Source organism: Rhamphochromis sp. 'chilingali', assembly GCF_963969265.1.
Source record: "Rhamphochromis sp. 'chilingali' genome assembly, chromosome: 18".
NCBI lineage: Eukaryota > Metazoa > Chordata > Actinopteri > Cichliformes > Cichlidae > Rhamphochromis > Rhamphochromis sp. 'chilingali'.
The window spans coordinates 28,390,094-28,410,914 of NC_137945.1; the positions used below are offsets into that span (position 1 = coordinate 28,390,094).

The 20,821-nt window shown below is 39.8% G+C and overlaps 1 protein-coding gene across 3 annotated transcripts; it reads right to left on the reverse strand.

Annotated features, from left to right (window-relative positions):
• Positions 1 to 461: 461 nt before the first annotated feature.
• Positions 462 to 19,923, reverse strand: LOC308385541 (outer dynein arm-docking complex subunit 2-like). 3 transcript variants are annotated; one of them, XM_080864525.1, is made up of 22 exons: positions 19,826 to 19,923; positions 18,969 to 19,216; positions 18,549 to 18,706; positions 17,994 to 18,198; positions 17,751 to 17,857; positions 15,968 to 16,104; positions 15,489 to 15,602; positions 13,286 to 13,413; positions 12,686 to 12,817; positions 12,410 to 12,541; positions 12,129 to 12,282; positions 11,579 to 11,725; positions 11,029 to 11,238; positions 9,907 to 10,140; positions 7,801 to 7,911; positions 7,535 to 7,689; positions 4,463 to 4,643; positions 4,309 to 4,370; positions 3,556 to 3,670; positions 1,880 to 2,068; positions 1,449 to 1,670; positions 462 to 827 (listed from the first exon to the last, which is right to left on the reverse strand). In XM_080864525.1, exons 2-22 carry the CDS (start codon positions 19,190 to 19,192, stop codon positions 702 to 704), a joined length of 3,243 nt encoding a protein of 1,080 aa, XP_080720651.1. In that variant the 5' UTR covers positions 19,193 to 19,216; positions 19,826 to 19,923; the 3' UTR covers positions 462 to 701. The 3 variants fall into 3 exon arrangements, with proteins under 3 accessions (XP_080720651.1, XP_080720649.1, XP_080720650.1); XM_080864523.1 differs by having other exon boundaries at positions 13,286 to 13,416; XM_080864524.1 differs by having other exon boundaries at positions 13,286 to 13,416; positions 18,969 to 19,210; positions 19,826 to 19,894.
• Between the last annotated feature and the right edge of the window lie 898 nt (positions 19,924 to 20,821).

Sequence of the window (20,821 nt, forward strand, 5' to 3'; positions counted from 1 at the left end):
AAAGCAATATTATAACTAGTCATTAATGAAGCCTGAGTAATTATAAATTAGTAGACCTGAGTACAGATTATCTTCAAACTTGAAGAGTTGGCTGGATTTGTACAAAGTGAAATGGTTGGCAATGAACAGATGCAAGGATATCACTGTTATAGCCTCATGCAGTAAAGAGCATGTATGCTATATCACAAGACACAATAAGATGACTGATCAAGGTTTTCACTACCTCATCAATACGAGGCATTTTGTAGAGGGTCAAGCAGCTGTGGCAGTTGTTTGACTTCAAATGACAACTTTAATATCCACATTTAACTTTCAACTTTTTTCTCAAAATGAACATATTTTTTTCTTAAATCGGTCCTAATACTCTGTTGTAGGCACCTGAGCTGTAAAGTAGGAGCTCAGGATCAAAGTTCCCTGTTGAAATCGAAACAAGAAAGCCAACAAATATACACTCGTCGATCAAGGTAAAGCAGTTTATTTGAAACCAACAGATAGAATATATCTGAAAGACAGTTCAGACAGTTCAGTGAACACTTTCGTTATTAGAGCAGAAAGTGTAGGAATTTTTTTTCTAACAATTAAATGGTCCAAACGAAATTTGATAAGCCTGGAAAAACACAGTTCTTTAAAGTAACACATTACATAACTGCGCTGATCATTTTTGTATAGTCCCTCTTACATATCCAGGGGTGTTGCTGTGATCAGTTTCTAAAAGTGAATAACTCAGCATTCCTGTTAGCCATGTACAGTAGTCGGATGCTGCGCACACAGCCGGCAGCAGCTTCTTGAAGCTCCTCGTCATCGGATCCCATCATGTGGATCAGTGGCTGTGGAAGTATACAGGACAGAGCTGACAACCAGCAGAAGAATGTATTCCCAACAAATCTCATTTACTAAAGAGTGTTTCTCAAAACTGAATTAAAACACCAGAAACACATCACATTTCAAAGCATGAGATGCATTATAATACACCAGTCCACACATCGGTGTGGTTAGCAAAGAAGCAGAGGCAAGGCATTCCTAGGATTTTCCCAGAAAAACCAGAAGATGAAGTGAGCTAGCCTGTGGATGAAAAAGCTGTGAACTTACAGAATAAGTCCGGTTAAAATCTAAAAAACTGCTGTTCTTCTACTTATAACCACATTATTTTGTAGAAAAATACAAAAGCAGTCTGCTCAGTGTCGAGGAGTGTGTGTGAAACATTTGTGTTTCATGTGATTGAAATCCAAATATACATTATGGAGTAGTGTTGCAACTCTTAACTGGTACATTAATAAGGGCAAATATAGACACAGATTTAAAAAGTATTTCTTAAATTGGCACATTCTTACCACCCGTTAAAAAAAATCTAATAAAAATGTAAGTCTAAATGGAGGAAACAAAAAAGCAGTTTGAATGTGACTGAATTTTGGAGTCAGATATCTAGGTACCACAGCACTGTAACTGACCTGAACTACTTCTTTTTCATGCATGGTAATACAGTTGTTGGGATTCCTTGACAGCTGATACAGGGCCATGGCTGTGCTCCGCTGTACCGAGCCTTCTTTCGACTTAAGGTTACGCACAAGTGGTGCCACAGCTCCAGCCTCACCAAATGATGCCCTATTGCTGCCCCACATGCAGCACTGTGCGATGGCATCAGCAAGATGGTGACGGAGCCTGTCATGAGTCTGGAGAGAAATAAGACGCTACTGAATCCCAGACAGCATTTTTTACATTGCCCAGAACAAGTTGTGTCTACTAATGCACCCCTCATTAGCTGGATTCATACAGCAGTGAGTGATTAAAGAGCACCTAAACTCAGCATAAAGACAGTATATGAATAGTGACAACAACACTACAACCCTGTTGTTTTTCTCCAGCTGTGAGGTGTTCTTACTGTGTTAGTCAGCTTGGCCAGCGATGGGACAACCCCGAAATCAGTGAGGATTGCCAGATTCTCCTCATCTTTGGCTATTTTGCAGATGGCAGCACAAATACTTGCCAGCACCTCATTGTTTGTTGAGCTCAGCAATTTAACAATCAGTTGGAATCCACCGATGAGCGAGCGTGCAGTTTCTCCTGCATCCTAGAGTCAAAAAGTCTGTTATTAGCTGCAAATGAACACAGAAGATGATCAATAGGGGAGCAGTCCTAAGAATCCAGTCCAGTGGATCCAGTGAATAAGTACTAACAAAGCCCGACCCTGTTTCCAGAAAATATCAGGATGCCTTTTAAAATGTAAATAAAAACAGAATGCAAGCATTTACATTTTTTTTCTTCCATCCATCCATCCATCCATCCATCCATCCATCCATCCATCTTCATCCGCTTTATCCGAGGCCGGGTCGTGGGGGCAGCAGCCTAAGCAAAGAGGCCCAGACCTCCCTCTCCCCAGCCACCTCCTCCAGCTTATCCGGGGGAATACCAAGGCGTTCCCAGGCCAGCCGAGAGATATAATCTCTCCAGCGTGTCCTGGGTCTGCCCCGGGGCCTCCTCCCGGTGGGACATGCCTGGAACACCTCACTCAGGAAGCGCCCAGGAGGCATCCTTGTCAGATGCCCGAACCACCTCAGCTGGCTCCTTTCGATGTGGAGCAGCGGCTCCACTCTGAGCCCCTCCCGGATGGCCGAACTTCTCACCCTATCTCTAAGGGAGAGGCCAGCCACCCTTCGGAGGAAGCTCATTTCTGCCGCTTGTATCCGCGATCTCGTTCTTTCGGTCACTACCCACAGCTCGTGGCCATAGGTGAGGGTAGGGGCGTAGATCGACCGGTAAATTGAGAGCTTTGCCTTTACACTCAGCTCCCTCTTCACCACGACGGACCGGTGCAGCGTCTGCATTACTGCAGCTGCAGCCCCAATCCGTCTGTCGATCTCCGGCTCCCTTCTCCCATCACTCGCGAACAAGACCCCGAGATACTTGAACTCCTCCACATTTTTTTTCTTTTTAATTTTAATTTTTATCTATCATCTATCTATCTATAAATCGATCTATCAACTTTCAAATCACTGAAGTGGACTCTGACAAACAACACGAGTAACTGATGCTTAAATTATTTTCTGTGTTAAAGCTCAATTTAACTGGAATCTACACTGGTCCAAAATATGGATTGGCCTTGCTAACCACACAACTTAGCATAACCTTGTTCAAATATTGGCACACAATAACAACACAAAAATGTCCAAACTGCTGAGCTAGAGGTTCAAAGGTGGTAGTCCACTGGATTTGGACACAGTGGGTACATCAATATTTAATTTACAGCATTTCATAAGTTTATATGTTTTCTATGCTTTTAACATACCACGGTTACAAATGAATATAATGTTATTCTGTGCATGGTTGCTCTGTCCTCTGAGCTACAGCCACCCCAACTGTGTGCCTCTGGAGCTGGTAGCATGTTCAGAGAAGATTTTCAGCTGGGAAATCAGAAGCCATGCCACAGGATATTTACTCAGTCTGGCAAAAACACTGCAGAACTCTTTGGTTTACAGGATAAATATGTGCTTCACTTCACACAAACAGGAGACACAAAAGACCCAGTTTTAAGTCACAGACAACTAAAGAAATACATACCTCTGCATTTTCAATGCATGCACAAAGAGCCCAAGCAGCACTAGACTGAACATCTGCACTGGGGGTTTTTAGCAGCGACCACACCAGACGGATTCCATCAAGCTGGTCAATGATTCTGAAGAGAGAGAAAGACATGGAAGTGTTGTGAGAAAAGAGGGAATGAAAGACGGAATGAACAAACAAATAAACAATTGTAAACACATTTTGCCCACTGTGTGAAACTCCCCACAGTAACTGGCTATATTTTATCATACTAACAATTTTTTATTGGGCTTTTTATCCCAAACACATGTAATGGGTTTATTGTTAGTTAGCACTAATAGATAACTAACAACGTGAATTCTGACATTAAGTTGTATTTAGGTTTAGGTATGTTAGTCTGACCAGCTCACCTCCTAACAGTGACTGCAGGCCGATAGTAAAACACTGGGAATTAAACCACAACCACATTTAACACAGCAGGTACAATAAACAAAGCTTTTAAAACCTGTCATTAAGCCGGGGATAACAGGGTAACCTACCTGCATAATTACAAATGTAAAAAACAGGAGATTTCTTGAAGCATCAATGCATGACCAGTTAATGATACCGTGTTTAGATCCTTGACTTGATGTCATTCTTTTGTAAAACGGTATGACCGTATTGTCAAGAATATGTGAGTGTATGAATATATGAGTCAGACACATCACATTTTAACAGGCAGTTTGTCTTGTGTAAATTGTACTTGTGATGTACAGAAAGAGACAGACTTACACCATGTTATCCTTATTTGTTGCACAGGCACCCACTGCTTTGGTAACATTCACAAGCAGCGCCTGGTTAGATTACACGAAGATGAATCGGTAAAGGAGCAAGTTGTAAACATGGCATCACCATTAATGCAAAAATAGAAAAAAAATCTAGATACCTGGTTTGGGCTTGTGAGCAACTTAACTAGTGGTTTGATGCCTCCAAACTCACGGATGGCAGCCTTGTTAGCAGGTATCTGGGCAAATTCTCCCAGGGCTCCCACTACATTGACCAAGACTTCTTCGGGTTGATCAGTTAGTAGATTCACCAAGATCTCCAAGGCTTTGTACTCTTGAAACCTTTAAGGAAAGAAGACAAAACTGGGGTTGTATGATATCACTTAGAATAATTTAGCAATTAATTATATTAACCAAAGAATGTAAAACAACACTAAGAGTTTAGTAGTGTTTACCAGGTTGTGCTAGACTGGGAACTGTAAACATTTGTGCTACCATTGGCAGCAAAAAAATACATAGGTGGAAAGTCAGGGGATGAATAAAGTACTTCTTATCTCACTTTTTAATCCATTCACTAGTCTGAACCATGTCTGGACCACGGTGTGAAGTGGTTTGAACAACAGACTGATGACTATCACTATGTCTAGAACCCCATGCAGGGCATACTACTCAAACTTAGCATTGACTTAGTTGCATCTGCAAGCCACACTGCAACCCACCTCTACTCCCCTTCTCCTTTCATGCCGTTTCTGACTAAATCCAGCATGAAATACTAGGAAAACACATGCATATCTACAATGGGAAGAAAACCAAGTCAAAAATAAATGTAAAATGTCAACAGCCAGCACACTGTGTGGCTCCAGTTTTGCCTTTTAACTGCACCATGGAATCAATGTCTGTATTATCATTAATCAAGAAAATGGCTAATATGTGCTGCTGTCCAGACCATGTAAATCATCAGTCACAGAAAAGAAAAAAACATCCTGTTGTTTGCAGTGGGCCACAGGGTCTCATTTGACCATGAACTTAATGATGGAAAAGAGAAGAAAGTCGACTTCCCTCTCAATACTCCTGTAACAAAACATATTCAAAAATGATTGTCATTTCAGTACGCCACTCAGCCTGTGACTGATTCTGAAATGAGCGCATGCCCCTAAAACCCTGTTACCATTAACAGCCTTTCCTTTTTGACAGTAATGGCTCTGTCGCTTCATTCCAAACTTTTGCCTGACCTAGACATTTCAACCTCCTAAGACCCGCACTCCTCTACGGCATGCATTTTTCATTTCTCTTTGATATTTGGTCACATTGGGGCCTTATTTTTGTTTTTAAGAAAAATAAGAGCCACATATGAGGATATTCGTTTAAAATTTTGATAGAACAGTAGCAGTATAATGTCCTTGTAAGTGGATATCAGGCCCTTGTCGAGCAAAATTGAGTATTTTGGTCTAAATAACCCAAAATGTGATGTCCAAATATGTGGACGCCAGGTCCTAGAAGGTTAAGTGATAAGCCTGAGAGAGTTCGAAAAAACAGATCCACTTACACATTCAAGTGGGAATTAAAAACATTTGCTGTACATCATGCTGGTTTCCTCCCGAAGAGGCGGCCAATTTCACCTTCATTCATATCCAGCTGTGCATGTCATCCAAAAAACACAACATAACACAACACACGGAAACCAAACCACAAAATGAGAGAACGCTGTCAACCTTTGTGATAAGTTAAAGTTAGAGTGAGGACAACCAAAGTGTTTTTTAGTCTTTGTAGTGTCACTAAATGTGCTTTACATAAGATTAATGGCATCATTTCTTCTCCCATGGAGGTTATGTACGTGAAAGTGTTTGTGCGTGTGTGCATGCATGCATGTCATTCTTTCTGTAAACACTAAAATTGTTTTTATAATCCTTATAAAAATGTCTAAGGCTGTAGAGTGGGGTCATGTTTACTATCCATTAAAGTTTGGCTAACATCCTCCGAGGTCTCAAAGGTTGAGTTGATAATTAATTGGTCAAAAATTGGTAAATAGCTTCAAGTGTAGAGTGTATTGTCAACATAGAGAAAGTACCGTACAAAGACCTATTTAAAACTATGTTTGTTACTGCCATTGTTTGTATGATAACAGCATATAAGAGATTCTAAATATCACATTACTTTGGACCTCTCACCTCTCTTTCATGGTCAAATGTTCATAAAATGTCTTTTATGTCGTAAACTGCTTAAAATTCTACTGCCATTGTTTGTAGTGGAAACATTTAGGAAGTGATACTGGCATATGGGAATTCTAAATATTACTTTATAGTTTTCATCCAAATATCATGTAACATTTGACCTCTGACCTCACGTTCAAAGAACAAAGAAAACGATAGGAACAAAATACAATACTGTTTCCTTGAAAGTAAATACAGCCCAGAGAGTGAGCTGCCTTGGCTGAGGTTTGCACTGTCTGAGCGCTTCTTCTGTTATTATTATTATCATTATCGGTAGCTGGATAACTGTTTTATAGTGTGACAATTCATTAAGTGAGGCAGAGACCCTGTACTGACAACAAGTGTTTTAAGCTGCTAAATTAGTCATGGCCAGTTAAGCTTTCATTGTGTCAGTTATGATATATGAAGTGCAGAAAGCCTTGTGAGTGCTACTGAACCCTTTTTCTAATTATTTTTAGAATTCCACTAAAATCTGAACTACACATAAGAAAAAATGCATTTTCTCACCTCAGGAAAAAGCTTTCAACTTCATATAGTACTTTTTTTTTTTTAAATCATAACAATTATTACAACAGACTAGCTTATGAGTTCATTTGCTAAACTGAAGGGAATAACCAACACATCCTGACGTCTATGCAATCAGCATCCACGCTGATCCTTTTGTTTAGCTGTGGAAAAAACTGAAATCTATAAAAATAACATGTGGTGATGGTATAATGTCCCTCATGCACAGAAGTCGGCAGGATGCGTTCTATATCCACCGCTGCTACTCATGTGTTCACAGACTGCATCATTCTGGCAAACATATGTTCGAAAGGCATGGGCATATGTGGACGATTCAGTGTTTTACTGCTATCAAACTATTTCATCAAGAGATTTGTCAAAGTCATACTAATCTGTTACATCTAATAACGAACACTAAAAAGTTATGAATACATTGTTCTTTGTGTCTCTTTTATATTCTCTTTTAAAATCTGTGTGTGTTAATGAGTGGTACCGCTGTGCTGTCTGAGGTATTCATACTTAGTTACATTCTCCTGGCTTATGGAACATTTCCATATTGCTCCAGTAGCAGCAGCCAGAAGTTGCTTGTTGTCTGCTTTATGCAGCAGTGAGACCAGTGGCTGCAGACCTTTATACTTGCGCACCAGGTCACGGGTTTGCTTATCCTCTGCACACTGCAGAGCAAAAAGAAAGAAGTGAAAGCTATGTTAACACTGTATAGAACTCTTTTAGTCCAAATCCTTTATTCTCCAATGGATCCAAGACACAGACAAGAAACACGGTACCTTAAAGATAGCACTGGCACAGTGCATTTGTAGCTCATCGTTGTCACTGCTTAGGTTTCTGACCAAATCTTTGATCATGCCTAAAGTCTGAATGTCATTCCTGTAGCTCTCCTGTAGTGACACAAGAATAAACAGATCACATAACCATGAATGAACCATGAGGTGCTGTAGGGTTAGGCTCAGTGTGTCTCAGGCAGCAGCCAAGAGTGAAGGCCATGGAGGACCAATTGGTGGCTATTGAGGCTGGCGACTGAGTCCCAGCCTCCCAGTCTCCTCTCTAGTGGGGAAGGAGCCTGAACTAGTGTGTGAGGTTGAGAGATACTGGCTAGATATAGCCTCACCTCAACACATGGCTTGAGCTATGGAACCAGTCTCCTAGAGAAGGACTGGACTCTGTTCTAGTCTAGAGTTGCCTTCAATGGGAGGTGGTGGGCTGCGGTGGGCATCCTTGAATTAGAGTTTTAATCAGTGGACAAGAGCGTTTGATCCCTGCACCTGCAAGCCAGGGAATAGGTCCTGGATGTTGTTTGCGCTTGGAGTACCCAGTGTACCCATAGTATCCACCCTTCTTGGAGTTGCTGGGTGGTGTGCTCGACAGTGCTCTGTCTGGAGCCTCTGTTTTCCTACTAGGAGACTTCCACACTCATATAGGCAACAATAGTAAAACCAAATGGTGTTCTGTTATTGGACCTGCACTATATTGCCAAATGTATTCACTCATCTATCCAAATCACTGAATGTAGGTGTTCCAATCACTTCTGTGGTCACAGGTATATAAAATCAAGCACTTAGGAATGCACACTGTTTCTATAAACATTAGAAAGAAAGAATGGGTTGCTCTCAGGAGCTCAGTGAATTCCAGCGTTGCACTGTGATAGGATGCCACCTGTGCAACAAGTCCAGCCATGAATACTTCCTAGCTACTAGACAGCCGACAGTCAACTATTAGTGGTATTAGCTCAAGAACAGTGCATAGAGAGCTTCATGGATTTGTTTTCCATGGCCGAGGAGCTCCAATTAAGCCTTACATCTATAAGTGCAATGCAAAGTGTTGGATGCCATGTTGTAAAGCATGCCTGGAGTGAAAAATCATGCTTCTCTGGCTGGAAGAGTCTGGTTTGGTGGTTGGAGTGATACTTGACTAACTGCACTGTGCCAAGTGTAAAGTTTGGTGGATGGGGGATTATGGTGTGTGGTTGTTTTTCAGGACTTGGGCTTTGCCCCTTAGTTCCAGTAGAAGGAATTAAAAAATTTTCAGCATACCAAAGCATTTCTGACAAGTTCATGCTTCCAACTTTGTGGGGAGAGTTAAGGAAAGAATGACAATAAGTCAGAATTGTTTTGTGCTCATCCAGTGCTCTCCTATGTCACACATTTTGTTCATAACCTTTAAGCACAGAATTTGTATGAACAACCAAGCATCGGAAAGTTACGGTTCGTGGCACCCAGTATCTCATGTGGTCTTGTTGGCTGCAGGCGGTGGTCTCCAGCTCACACTGGAGCAATTCACAGTCGAGCATGAACCAGTGAATATGAGAATTAACTCCTACACGTCTAAGGCCATGGCCATCAGCAGAAATAGGGTAAATATTTTGACCCCTCCAGATAAGGGGCTCGTTGCTGTCCCAAGTGGAGGGATTCTTGTTCCCTTGATTGAGGGAAGACAGGGGCAGAAGATTGACAAATAGATTGCGGCTGCTGTACTCGTCCGTCGTGGTCAAGAGAAAGCTAAATGTGAAAGCAAAGCTGTCGATTTACCGGTCTATTTACGTCCCTACCCTCACCTATGGTCACAAGCTTTGAAACTAGTAGAAAACCAGCAGAAACTAAAAACTAAACATTTTTAAACAACAACAAAGAAAATGTAAATAAGAAAGTTAACTCTGAAACTAAATTTTAATTTTTTTTAAAGTTAAAATGAAATAAAAATAAAAACTAATTAGAAAATGCAAAACTATTATCAGTTCTATAAATGTATTTACAATAAAAAAGAAAGGGAAATTACTGGCATTGTCATTTAATAAAAATGATTTGCAGTATTTGTTTTAACACTTTGAATAGATGTTTTAATTTGACGACTTGTTGTCAATCCTAGGCCCCTCTCACCTCTGAAGCACATTCCTGTAGGGTGCCAACCACTGGAATAAGCATTTTCTGAAGTGGAGACTTGAGCAGGCGTCCCAGCAGAGGGATACCCCCAGCCTTCCGAATGGCCTTCTTGTTCTTGGTGCTCCTGCTGCAGCTCCATAATGCTAAAGCCCCACAACAGGCCACCTCTATATCCTCCTCCTGGCTGGGAGTAAGGCTGGCGAAATTAGGAAGGCAGTCCAGCAGCTTTACCTGATTGGAGATATAGACACCCCAAAACTTACATGTATATAAACACACAGATGAAGCTGTGTGCAGACAAGCAAACACACTCTGTATTTAATCTGATATTCTCTACATATAAGATCTGTGAGCCTAACACAAATTCAAGAACTAAACTCAAAAAATTTATTTGCTAGATTTGGGTAATAATTGATGGTTCCAGATGGAAATAGCTCATTTTTGGTCATGATGGGTGGGATTAAAGTTCTGTTACTAGAACATTTCATTCAGGGAGAATTAAAACAACAGAGAAGTTAGGAGTGGAAAACTGTCAGGATAGATGTTGATGCTGAAAAGCCCAGTGTGACCATTTAAAGCCATCATTCTGTGTTCATTTGATTTGGAGCTGAACAAAATAAACAAGACATGGTGGCTAAATTAGGAAGGCAGTCCAGTCAAAGATCCCTCCATCAATAATCACAAATGCAGGTCAGAGGATGTAGGAGACATTCTATCTGGTACCCAGCACCCACTTTCTAATTTAAAAAAAAAACTGATGACCACTATCAGGCATCTATTGTGTGAAAAGGGAACATAATTCTTTACTTCAAGGAAGCCAAAACAACAAAAAAAAACCTTTGAACTATGTTAATATATGGATTTCATCAGAATAAAACAGAATTTTTCTCAAAGTTTTCAGGTTTTCTGAGGTTATTACAAAGAAATACTACATCATAAATAAGCTGACCTGTGTTTTCAAGGAAAATCTGCCACTGTTGGACATTTTTCGTTATTACCAGTACAGAAAGATCAGGCTCAAATCTGCAGTGTTTTTTCCTGCTGCATTCCTCACCATGGGATTGTAGAGCTTGAGCCATGTCACACTCTGAACTTGCATTTTACTCTGCTTACACTCACCAGTTTATTGATACCACCATATAACCTGACATTTCTTCTTGCTCTGCGGAACTTGGCCACGTTAGCGATGGTCTCGGCAGCTAAGGCCTTCAGTTCCTTGACTGGTGAGTCCAGGATCTTCACTATGCTCTGCACGCCTTTCATGTCAACAATAACCCGACGGATTTGCGAGTTGTGGCTGATGGTTCTCAGTATTTTTAGAGATCCGATCTAATCACAAGAACACACATTAATATTAAATATAACCAGTTAAAAATTATGTTTGTTTTATGATAAAGAAACTTATGCCTACAAGAGGTCTCTAGTAGCCAAAAAAGTAGCAAAACTTTCCACTAAAAGTAGATAAAATGTTGCAGTACAACCCAGTTGAAAAGCACCAACCCACACATCTCATTAGGAATGCTATAGAATAATTGCTACCCCATTTTTTAAACAGCATGCTTTCTACCTTGCACTCATGTTTCTGAAACTAAAACACAGGCTGGCACACATGGCCAGCTCTGTTCATGCCAGCAGGCCATGCAGGTCCAACTTTGTCATGGCAACTCACTTTGCATTTGTGTTCATCTGTATCCAGCAAGTTAAGGAGGACTTTAAGGCCACCTGTGTCCTGGATAGCCATTTGGCATGACTCCTGCATCAAATTAAAGTCCATCATGGCACAAAGAGTGTCAACAGTGACTATCTGGTCACCATCCTGAAACAATAATTTCAAACACAAATGAATTAAAAAGTAGGAGAGGAGGAAATAACATTAAGAATTCTCCATTCTCTTATACTGCTCTTCCCTCTTACTCTGTTGTTTTTTTTCATAATGCTACACATGCTGGAGCTGTTTCATTGATGCCACAGCCTTGTACTTTAAGTGTTTAGCGTTGTGCTGGTTAACACTGATAGAAAAAAAATGATTTGCTGAATTCCTGGTGTTCAGTTTGGCTCATGGTAGGTTTCAGCATCTAATGGTAATGATATTATAAAATGACTACTGGGCAAACTATAAATAACTGTGCTGTGTGGCGTCCAGACACACACACACACACACAAAGAGGTTTTTGTGAAACCTGAGTTTGCTTCTGTTGTGCAGAGTGAACTTATCATACCTTGAGATACTTAACCAGTTTCTGGATTTGCCAGTATTCAGAGGGCAGGTCTGTGTTAGTCTCTGGATGGCGATATGGCTGCTCCTCTTCCTCTTCACTCTCAGTGGAGCTCTCACTGAAAAGTTCCCCTGGCAGGGCTCCTGCTGATGTCTTCCTAAAATACACAAGAGCAACTTCTGCCTTTTTAATTAGACATACAATCAAAACCCTATATGTCTAACGTCTTGGTTGAATTTACCCCAATTGCAGATCTAGAGGAAACTCTTAAAAGGAAAACTTACAGTTTCTGGGAAGACACGTGTCCAGGTGAAGAAGATGCAGATAATTCTGCTTTCGTCTTGCTCTTGGCTCTTTGTCTTAGATTTTTGTGCTCATCTTCAGAACTCTTAAGGGGTTTATTTTCCTCTGTTTTACTATAATGAGGTGAAATAAGAGTCATTATAGCTGCTTCATGGCTACAATCAGATCCCTTGCACTTTTAACCTCTGCTTAGTTTAATTTAGCCCAGCTGCAGTGCAAGAAGGAACCCTTGTAGGTTTTGACAAAAGAGATCTTACCGTTTTTGGGGGGACATGTGTCCAGGTGAAGAAGATGCAGAGAATTCTGCTTTTATTTTGCTCTTGGCTCCTTGTCTAAGACTTTTTTCCTCCTCTTCAGAACTCTTATGGCCTTTATTTTCCTCTGTTTTACTGTAATGATGTGAAATAAGACTCATTATACCTACTTCTATTTTGAGATGGTCATTTTTCTGGCATAATCATTATTTAACAATTCAGGACAGGGTTCAGCATTTTTTAAGCAATTAAGATTAAAAAGACCAGTTTCTCCTCAGATGGGTACAAATATCCTGAGGTAAAGCTGCAACAGCTCAGCCCTTGCTAGATCTATTTATCAATCAAAGACCAAATTTGATAGATCTTTTGGGGATTCTTTTCTCATACTTATTCCTAAGTTTTGTGTTTAGCAGAGAGCAAAGAGGGTTTCCCTTGAATTTCTAAACCATATAACGATGTTTTTATAACATCTTAGCAGATACACTAAACACATGCATTAAAGACTTGGCATCATGGTCATCAAAGTTCATCTGCTCTTCAAGAAGAATACCTGCAATGCAATGAATATTCAGAAGAATTCTTAAGTGAGGAATCATCACATACCCACATGTAGACAAGATACCACTTGGTCTTGGTTCATATATGTTCCTACGTGTTGTGTGCAGCTCAAGCTGTAGTTGCTCATTCACAGTCTTTTCCTTTTTTGTTGATAGTTCTTGAACTGCAGAAGCCTGCTGGTAAGGGGGAAAGCGAGAAGTTGAAGAATGAGTGTAAATACCTCTTCCAATTTGCAACAAAACAAGCGAAATTTGACTGTAAAGTGCTTTGTAGTCTGACTGTACATTTCTCAAATTCTTGCTTATATAAAAAAAGCTATTCTGATTAAGCTGATTAGCATTTCTTTGACTTCTTGTCAATCAGCGTGCTGTATTTTCCATCCATTTTTGCAACTCTATGTCTGACAAAGTCTTGGTCATGCCACTCAAGGAAGACTCATATAAAAACCACGAAAGAGTAAAAAGTTATAATTAAAAACACAAAATTGACATAAGAGCCCGTACTCAACAATATATGGACTTATTTATTTGGGCTGTGTTTGTGCATTAGCTAGAGCCAAGCATGCCCAATTGCTTTTTTCATTGGCTTGTGTTTTATAAAACACAAAGTGCTATTGGAAACGTATGTCAATATACAAACCCACAGTTTGACTTTACTAGGCTAACCAACTTTCTCCAGTTCTACTATATGAGAAATGGACAAATTCGTACTTGTCTGCCTGGAACTCAAAAGTACTACAGGAAATTAGCCCTGTTGTTCTCAGCCAACTTTGGTGGTTTCTCCCATTGATACTTGGGGACGTCTAGTCCATATGCGGCACAGATGTTTCCTATACACAATGTCTCTGTGCTGTCCTTTTTTTGCTTTTAGCCTTTATTTGGACAGATGCAGTGAAGAAAGACAGGAAAGCAGGGAGAGAGAGAGGGGGGTTGGTTTCACGGACTTCAGGTGGAGACCTCAATGCACTGTAAGGAGTTTTTTATGTCTTGGCATCAATGCCACCTATCACCTCCTGTGGCCAGCTTATTATTCCATCAATACATATGCCCTATCAGCATATGATCTTATTCCTGCTGTTCAGTTTGCTTTTCAGAACCTTTTTTACCTTCTAGAGGTACTTGGCTATGGCAGGCCTTCACTTCACCTCAGTTCCCACTGGCCTGTGGGATAAGAAGGTACTTGCAGCTGCACTTTTTATCTGATATTCTATCTTCTAGCAAGTTTGGATCACCTTCCCTCTCTTTGCAGCTATTCGCCTACACGTTCCCAGTCTGAATGACATCTTGATATCCTCGCTAATGATCCTGGTGATGTAATGTTCCCTCACTGATGGGATTTTGCCAGTGAGCCGGGGGACTCCTGCTCTTGGTTGAGTGGCTACTTGAGGTTGGGCACAATCTTTTTCCTCTGATAAAGATTAGATCCTTCTGTCCCTGTAGGCAGCTGGGTATCAACTAGTTCAATTCTGCTGGTCTCTTTTACTACAGTTGGTTCATTATGTCCATATTGCTCACTACTGTTTCCACTGTGCAATAGCCTCTTAAACTCCAGCTTCATCTTTTATTGATGTCATTGCAGTGAGCTGCCAGGTGCTTCTTGGGCAGTGTGGATGTTGGCTTTTGTGTTCATCCATAGTTCCCACATGTGTTAAAGATAACTGATCTCTTACTGCATTGGCTGGAATAGTAGCATCCATCAATTCTGTGTTGTCAGTCCTTGTCCATGTATAAGGCATACATGGACAAGTAGTAGTTCCAGTAGTCCACTTATCATCAGTATATCTGGGCATATATACAGATGTATAGTATTGCACTATTGCAAAAAATTCACATTCATTCACTCAGCTTAAATGGCTGAGAGTAGTACAACATGCTAATATAAACTGGGAGTTGGTGCAGACTATTGACTGATTAGCAAAGTCTGATAAAAAGTAAAAAAAAACAGGGACACTGCAGGTTCATATACTAACAACTGCTCAATCATTGAAGTCATGTCCAGAAGCATACCCTGCTTTGCTGTCTGTTTGGTCTCTAACGAAATTTTTTAGCCTGGATTACAGAATCCCAACTCTGTGTACAGATATGAATCACACAGCATCAGTCATAAAATCACAGGATTAGAGAGAAGGTTCATAAGACAAAGAGGCATTTGAGAACCCACACACTTTTGCTTAGAGAGTTACAATTCACAGCAAAAAAAAAAGACACACCTTAATGTGTTTATGTTAATTGCTATAATTCTACTCTACCTGGTTTATTTTATCAGCAAAATGTGGAGATCTGCTCTTCAGAAGTGTTACCAGGTCTTCATAAGCATCACTTGTTCGCTCATATCCATTCTCCTCCCCCTCCTGTTTTATGCCCTGTGAAAACAAAGTTAAATTAACTTTTTTTTATTCCAAAAACCACAATTTATTGTGGCTCACATGTCAGCTGTTGTTAGTTAAAGTTACAGTTGAGCTGAGGTTAGAACATATCTGAAAGCTTGTGTGAAAATGAAATGATTATGTTTTAAGTCATATTTACATAGAAATATAAAAGATCACAATGTGGACCACACTGCCTTTCTACGGAAGAGGATTAGGGCCACTGGAAAAAAAATCTGAGAAAAAAGTTAGAATTCTGACTTTTTTCTCAGAATTCAGGAAAAGAAGAAAAAAAAAGACGTGCCCACTTTTTTTTTCCAGTGGCCCTAATCCTCTTCCGTACCTTTCACTTCTAGTCTTACCCCATTGAGAAAACTCCCAGCAGTGCTACAGGTAATGTAGAGGGTTTCAGTGTCACAGGGCTCAATCACAAGGTAGCAAATGTCACCCTGCACCTGTCTCCACAGGGGGGCACGATAGCCATTTGAAAATTGAAAGTCTGAAAACAAAAACAAGAAAGCCAACTTAATAACCTTGGAAATGGTTAAAGGTACAGTCCGTTGATTTTCGAGTTTATTTCACAGAAAAAAAGAATTCAGCTTCAAGCCTCATCTCCTGAACTCAAGTTAGGGTTCTAACCAGGGTTCATACGCATTTTTGAGCATCAAATTCAAGCACTTTCAAGGTCCATTTTCAAGCTTTTCCAGCACATTACCAAAAAAAAAAGAATGCCTGTTTCACTTTGCATCACCTCAGTAAGACCATGTAAAAATTAAAACAAACCATCTTAGGTCGACTTAAATGTACTTTGTGCCTCTTGTTAAAACAGAGAAAAATGCACCACACAAAAATACTGAAAAAGGAAATGGTTGCCTTATATGCATATAGTATACAAACTCAAACACATTTCTCTTAAAAATTAAGATATGCAAATGTGAACAAATGAACTTGTTAGAGATATTCATCTCCACTTGAAAAAAACAACAACCCCACAAAACAAGAAAACTGCACCAAACACCACAATAATACACAGCAAGGCCAAATTAATAAGTCTCTTATCAGGTATTGATGCTTCTTTCCTATGTGACACAAAAATAGGAGACAGATGTTTGTTTTTTTTAAGCACCCATGCCCAGAAAAATGGGGGCAAAAGGGAGGAGATCGCGTTTAATCGGTTATAACAAGAGGTCAGAAATATAAGTGCCGACGTGAGTAGTGTCCATAGAAACCTCCGAATCTCAGCCAGAAAATCATGTAAACCATTTCAACAACAACCAAACAAAGCGAAGATACCAAACAGTTAAAAGAGCAGCTATGTCACCATGAATCTGTGGACAGGTAATATCCATATTTTGATTTATGATTTTCTGGAGTTAAAGGTGTTATATGCTATAAAATACTTTTAAATAAATTAAGTGAAGGGACTTTAAGAATGCACAAGCATCTACCTAAAATCTATTTATTTAGTCTATCATCTGTGATATAATTATGCAAAATTATAATGTGTTGTTCATCTCCCTTAAACAAACAGGCAGCCTTAAAGTATGAAATATTAATATATTAAAACACTTAAATTTCTCTGCTGTCTTGCTCATAGAGGGGCTGTCTGATTGTTGAGGTTTTCTCTGTATTATTTTAGGTGCTTAGCTTACAAAATAAAGGTGATGGTTGTGATTTGGCACTATATAAATTGTTTTGAATTAAAGTAAAAATATAGTGTGTAACAATTTTCTTTTTACGCAAACAGTAGTTGAACCACACCAGCTGGTGCAGCCATCATGGGGCACAGTCTAAATTTCATGTTTTTGATGTTTCCTACAGTAGCTAATCTACTGACATCTAACAGTGCAGCATGATATCATTGGTTATGATGTCTATAGTTATACTTGCAATATAAATCGGATTTGAATGGGGGTTTTTTTGTTTGTTTGCTTTTTCTGTAGAATAGAATAAAATGTGTCATTATGTGTGCATGCTGCTAAATGCAATGCAATGAAGCAAAATACCTGAGCTGAAAAATGACTTTGTAAACTGGAATCTGTCTCTCATGTCTTTGAGAGCAGCAGAACACAGCTTTTATGCAGCATTAGAGTTAACAGTGACTGCTTTCCTCGTATTCCAGTAAAATGTGGAACTGATTCAAACCTGATGTGTATCGCAGCGACTTCAACAGCCCTTTATCCCCTCCACCGCAGAACATTTGAAGGATTTCCACTTCATTCTTCACTGCTTTGGGGTTCAGCCTTACTTGTCTTTTGTGAATATTAAGGAAAACAAAACAATAATTCATTAGTAGTTACTTTTTTCAATATGCTTCCTAGTCCAATCAGATAGGCTGTTTCAAATGTGCTTGAACATGTCTAAATGGAAATATTGTGGAGCACTCACTCTGATATGTCTTTAAGAAGCTTGTCAAGGATCTGTTTGTCCATGTCTTGGAACAACTGAAACAGTTTGACCTTGACCTCCAAGTCCTTAGATAAGCCTTCCTCCTTCGTCCTGTCTACCACACTTACTGCATCGTCATGGGCTTCTATCGCCAGGTCAGAGGAAAAGCTCCTACCAAGAATCTTAACCAGGGGCTCTTTGTTTTCTGAACAACAAAAGAGGGGAGGTTTAGCGATTCAAATTCAAATGCTATGAGTTGGATTCATTCTGAACTATAAAAACAGCTGGCTTTGACTGTACTTTGTTTCTTTTCAAAACTAAGCTAATATTATCTCTCCATAACAAATCCACTGGCAGTATGAAATAAGTATTACTATATTCATCATGTGTCCATCTGTTAAAGAAATATATATTAGTTCAGAGAAAGAATTACCAATGGTGGCATAATTGGATGGCTGTACACAGTAACAAGGAGGACAAACACATTAAGTCTGTGGGTTATGGAGGAATGCTGGTGGTTGGACTGCTTAGGATGCAAATTGGACTCAAATTTACCTTCTAGACATGCCCGAACCTCCACCAACTTCTTATCATCTGCCAGATGAAGCAGTTTAGAGAGCTGGCTGAAGCTGCGTACATAAACAGTCGGTGGAGAGAGCTGCAGGAGTGGATGGCCCTCACTATCTCTTTCGTGGGACTGAACATCTGAGTCACTGAGTAGGAAATAAAACAAAAAAGAAACTTTAATTGCCTGAAATGCTTAATGGAGATCTGAGTCTTTGTTTTTGTACTTCTGATGAAATACAGTGGAACGTTCTCAATCTTACTGAAGCTGAAAAACAAATTAATTACAGTCCACATGCAGCTTTGAGTATGTCTAAGGTAAAAACATTTGGAGACCATGGTGACAGCAAATCCTGCACAGACACATAATACTGAGAGCCAGCCAGCTGCCCACTTCATGATTAGACCAACCTGATGTCGTAGTCTGTTTTGAAATCAGACGGCACTAAAGTGGTACTCCACTGGAGTGGCTCCTCAAACACATGTTCAGCTTCCTGTGGGTGTTGGGAACTAAAGTGCTCCACAAAGTGCAGGATTTCTTTCAACAAGGACTCATTCATTGGTGTGGATGCCAGCTTTGCAGTACTGGAGCTGACCATGGTCCATTGGGCAGCCCTGGTCAATGATATCCCCATCGCTGTGTCTGGGATACTCTAAAACTTAACATTAACAAAGGAACCATTTAAAACAGCCTTTTAAGTCTTGGTTTGCTTGTTGGATATGACAGGAAATAAATAAATATTTCTGGATGGATTCATGGATAATTTAAAAAAAAAAGAAGACAGATGCTTGCACTGGTATCATGATGGCCATAGTGGGTCATTCAAATAAATGGCATGTACTATATACACTATATAATCCCCTCCCTCCTCCCATCATTATTATAGCTAAATAAAATCTAGAGAGCCAGACCCTTACGTCTGTGTTAGCTGCAGAACTTTAACAAAAGAAAGACATATCCAACAATCAAAACTCGCTAGAGGACAGCAATGCAAAAATAAACAAGTAATGTATTATAATAACGGCGTTAACGAGACTGTGAAGAGCACCAGCACACTTTCTTGGGACAGGAGTGACTACAGTTAAGCGTATTTTTATGCTACAGAGTCCCGTTATTAGAAAAGCCGATGGTCTTCAGCTAATATTAGATACAACAACTGAAACCACACCGAGGTATTCCTCATTAATTCACCATGAAGCAAGTCTCTTCCGCTGTCTGTCATGAAGTTATGACTATCTGTTTTTTACCTGTATTAGTACAAACTTACCGTGTATTTTAACTTGCTTTACAACACCTTTACTGGTAGCTAGTCAACCACAGTGTCCATAGAAACAAGACCACTATCGGCTCTAGTAAGTGCCCCTCCCACTTTTGTTGCCATGACACTGGTAAACGAAACGGCAAGCGAGTTAAGTCAAAATTCACAAAACCAATTGTTTCAGTTGACACATGACGATAGAAAACGACTTTTTATATAGAGAAGAAGAAGAGGAAGAAGAAGAAAGGTGGTGTCAAGTGTTGTTGTTGTCACTTACTGAAGTTGGCAATCTTTTCAGCTGCTGGTGAACATGTTAGGAGCCTACAAGTCATGTCCTACGACCCAATCACTTACTGTATTCAAATTCAAATTTTATTTGTCACATACACAGTCATACACAGCACGATATGCAGTGAAATGCTTAGACAACTGCTCGTGACCTAAAATAAAAGACTATGAATAGGATAGGAAATAAATATGAAATTAAAAAAAAAAGAAAGTTAAAAATAAAATAACTGTACAACAAAATACACATTATAGAAAATATATAAGAATATATGAAGAAATATAGAACAATAAGAGCAGCTGTACAAGTAATAAATGGTAATGAAAGAAATGTAATGTCCAGGGTTGTGCAATCCACATATTTAAGTGTCTTGTGCAGTGCAAAAATGCTTAAAAGTGATTTATTTAAGTGACGTGTGACTAAGTGAGTGATTTGATTAGATGACCACGCAGTGTAGTTGTGAAGTGCCCACTAGTGTAAACAAATGTCCGGAATGTCCAGTGTGTGTGTAAGAACCATATGTGTGGGTCAGTATTATGTGGTGGTGTGATTGAGAGACCGTATCGCCTGCGGGAAGAAGCTCCTCCTCAGTCTCTCTGTGTTGGTCTTCAGGGAGCGGAATCGCTTTCCTGACCTCAACAGAGAGAACAGTCTGTTGTTGGGATGGCTGAGGTCCTTCACGATCTTCCTGGCCTTGGTCCAGCACCGTCTGCTGTAGA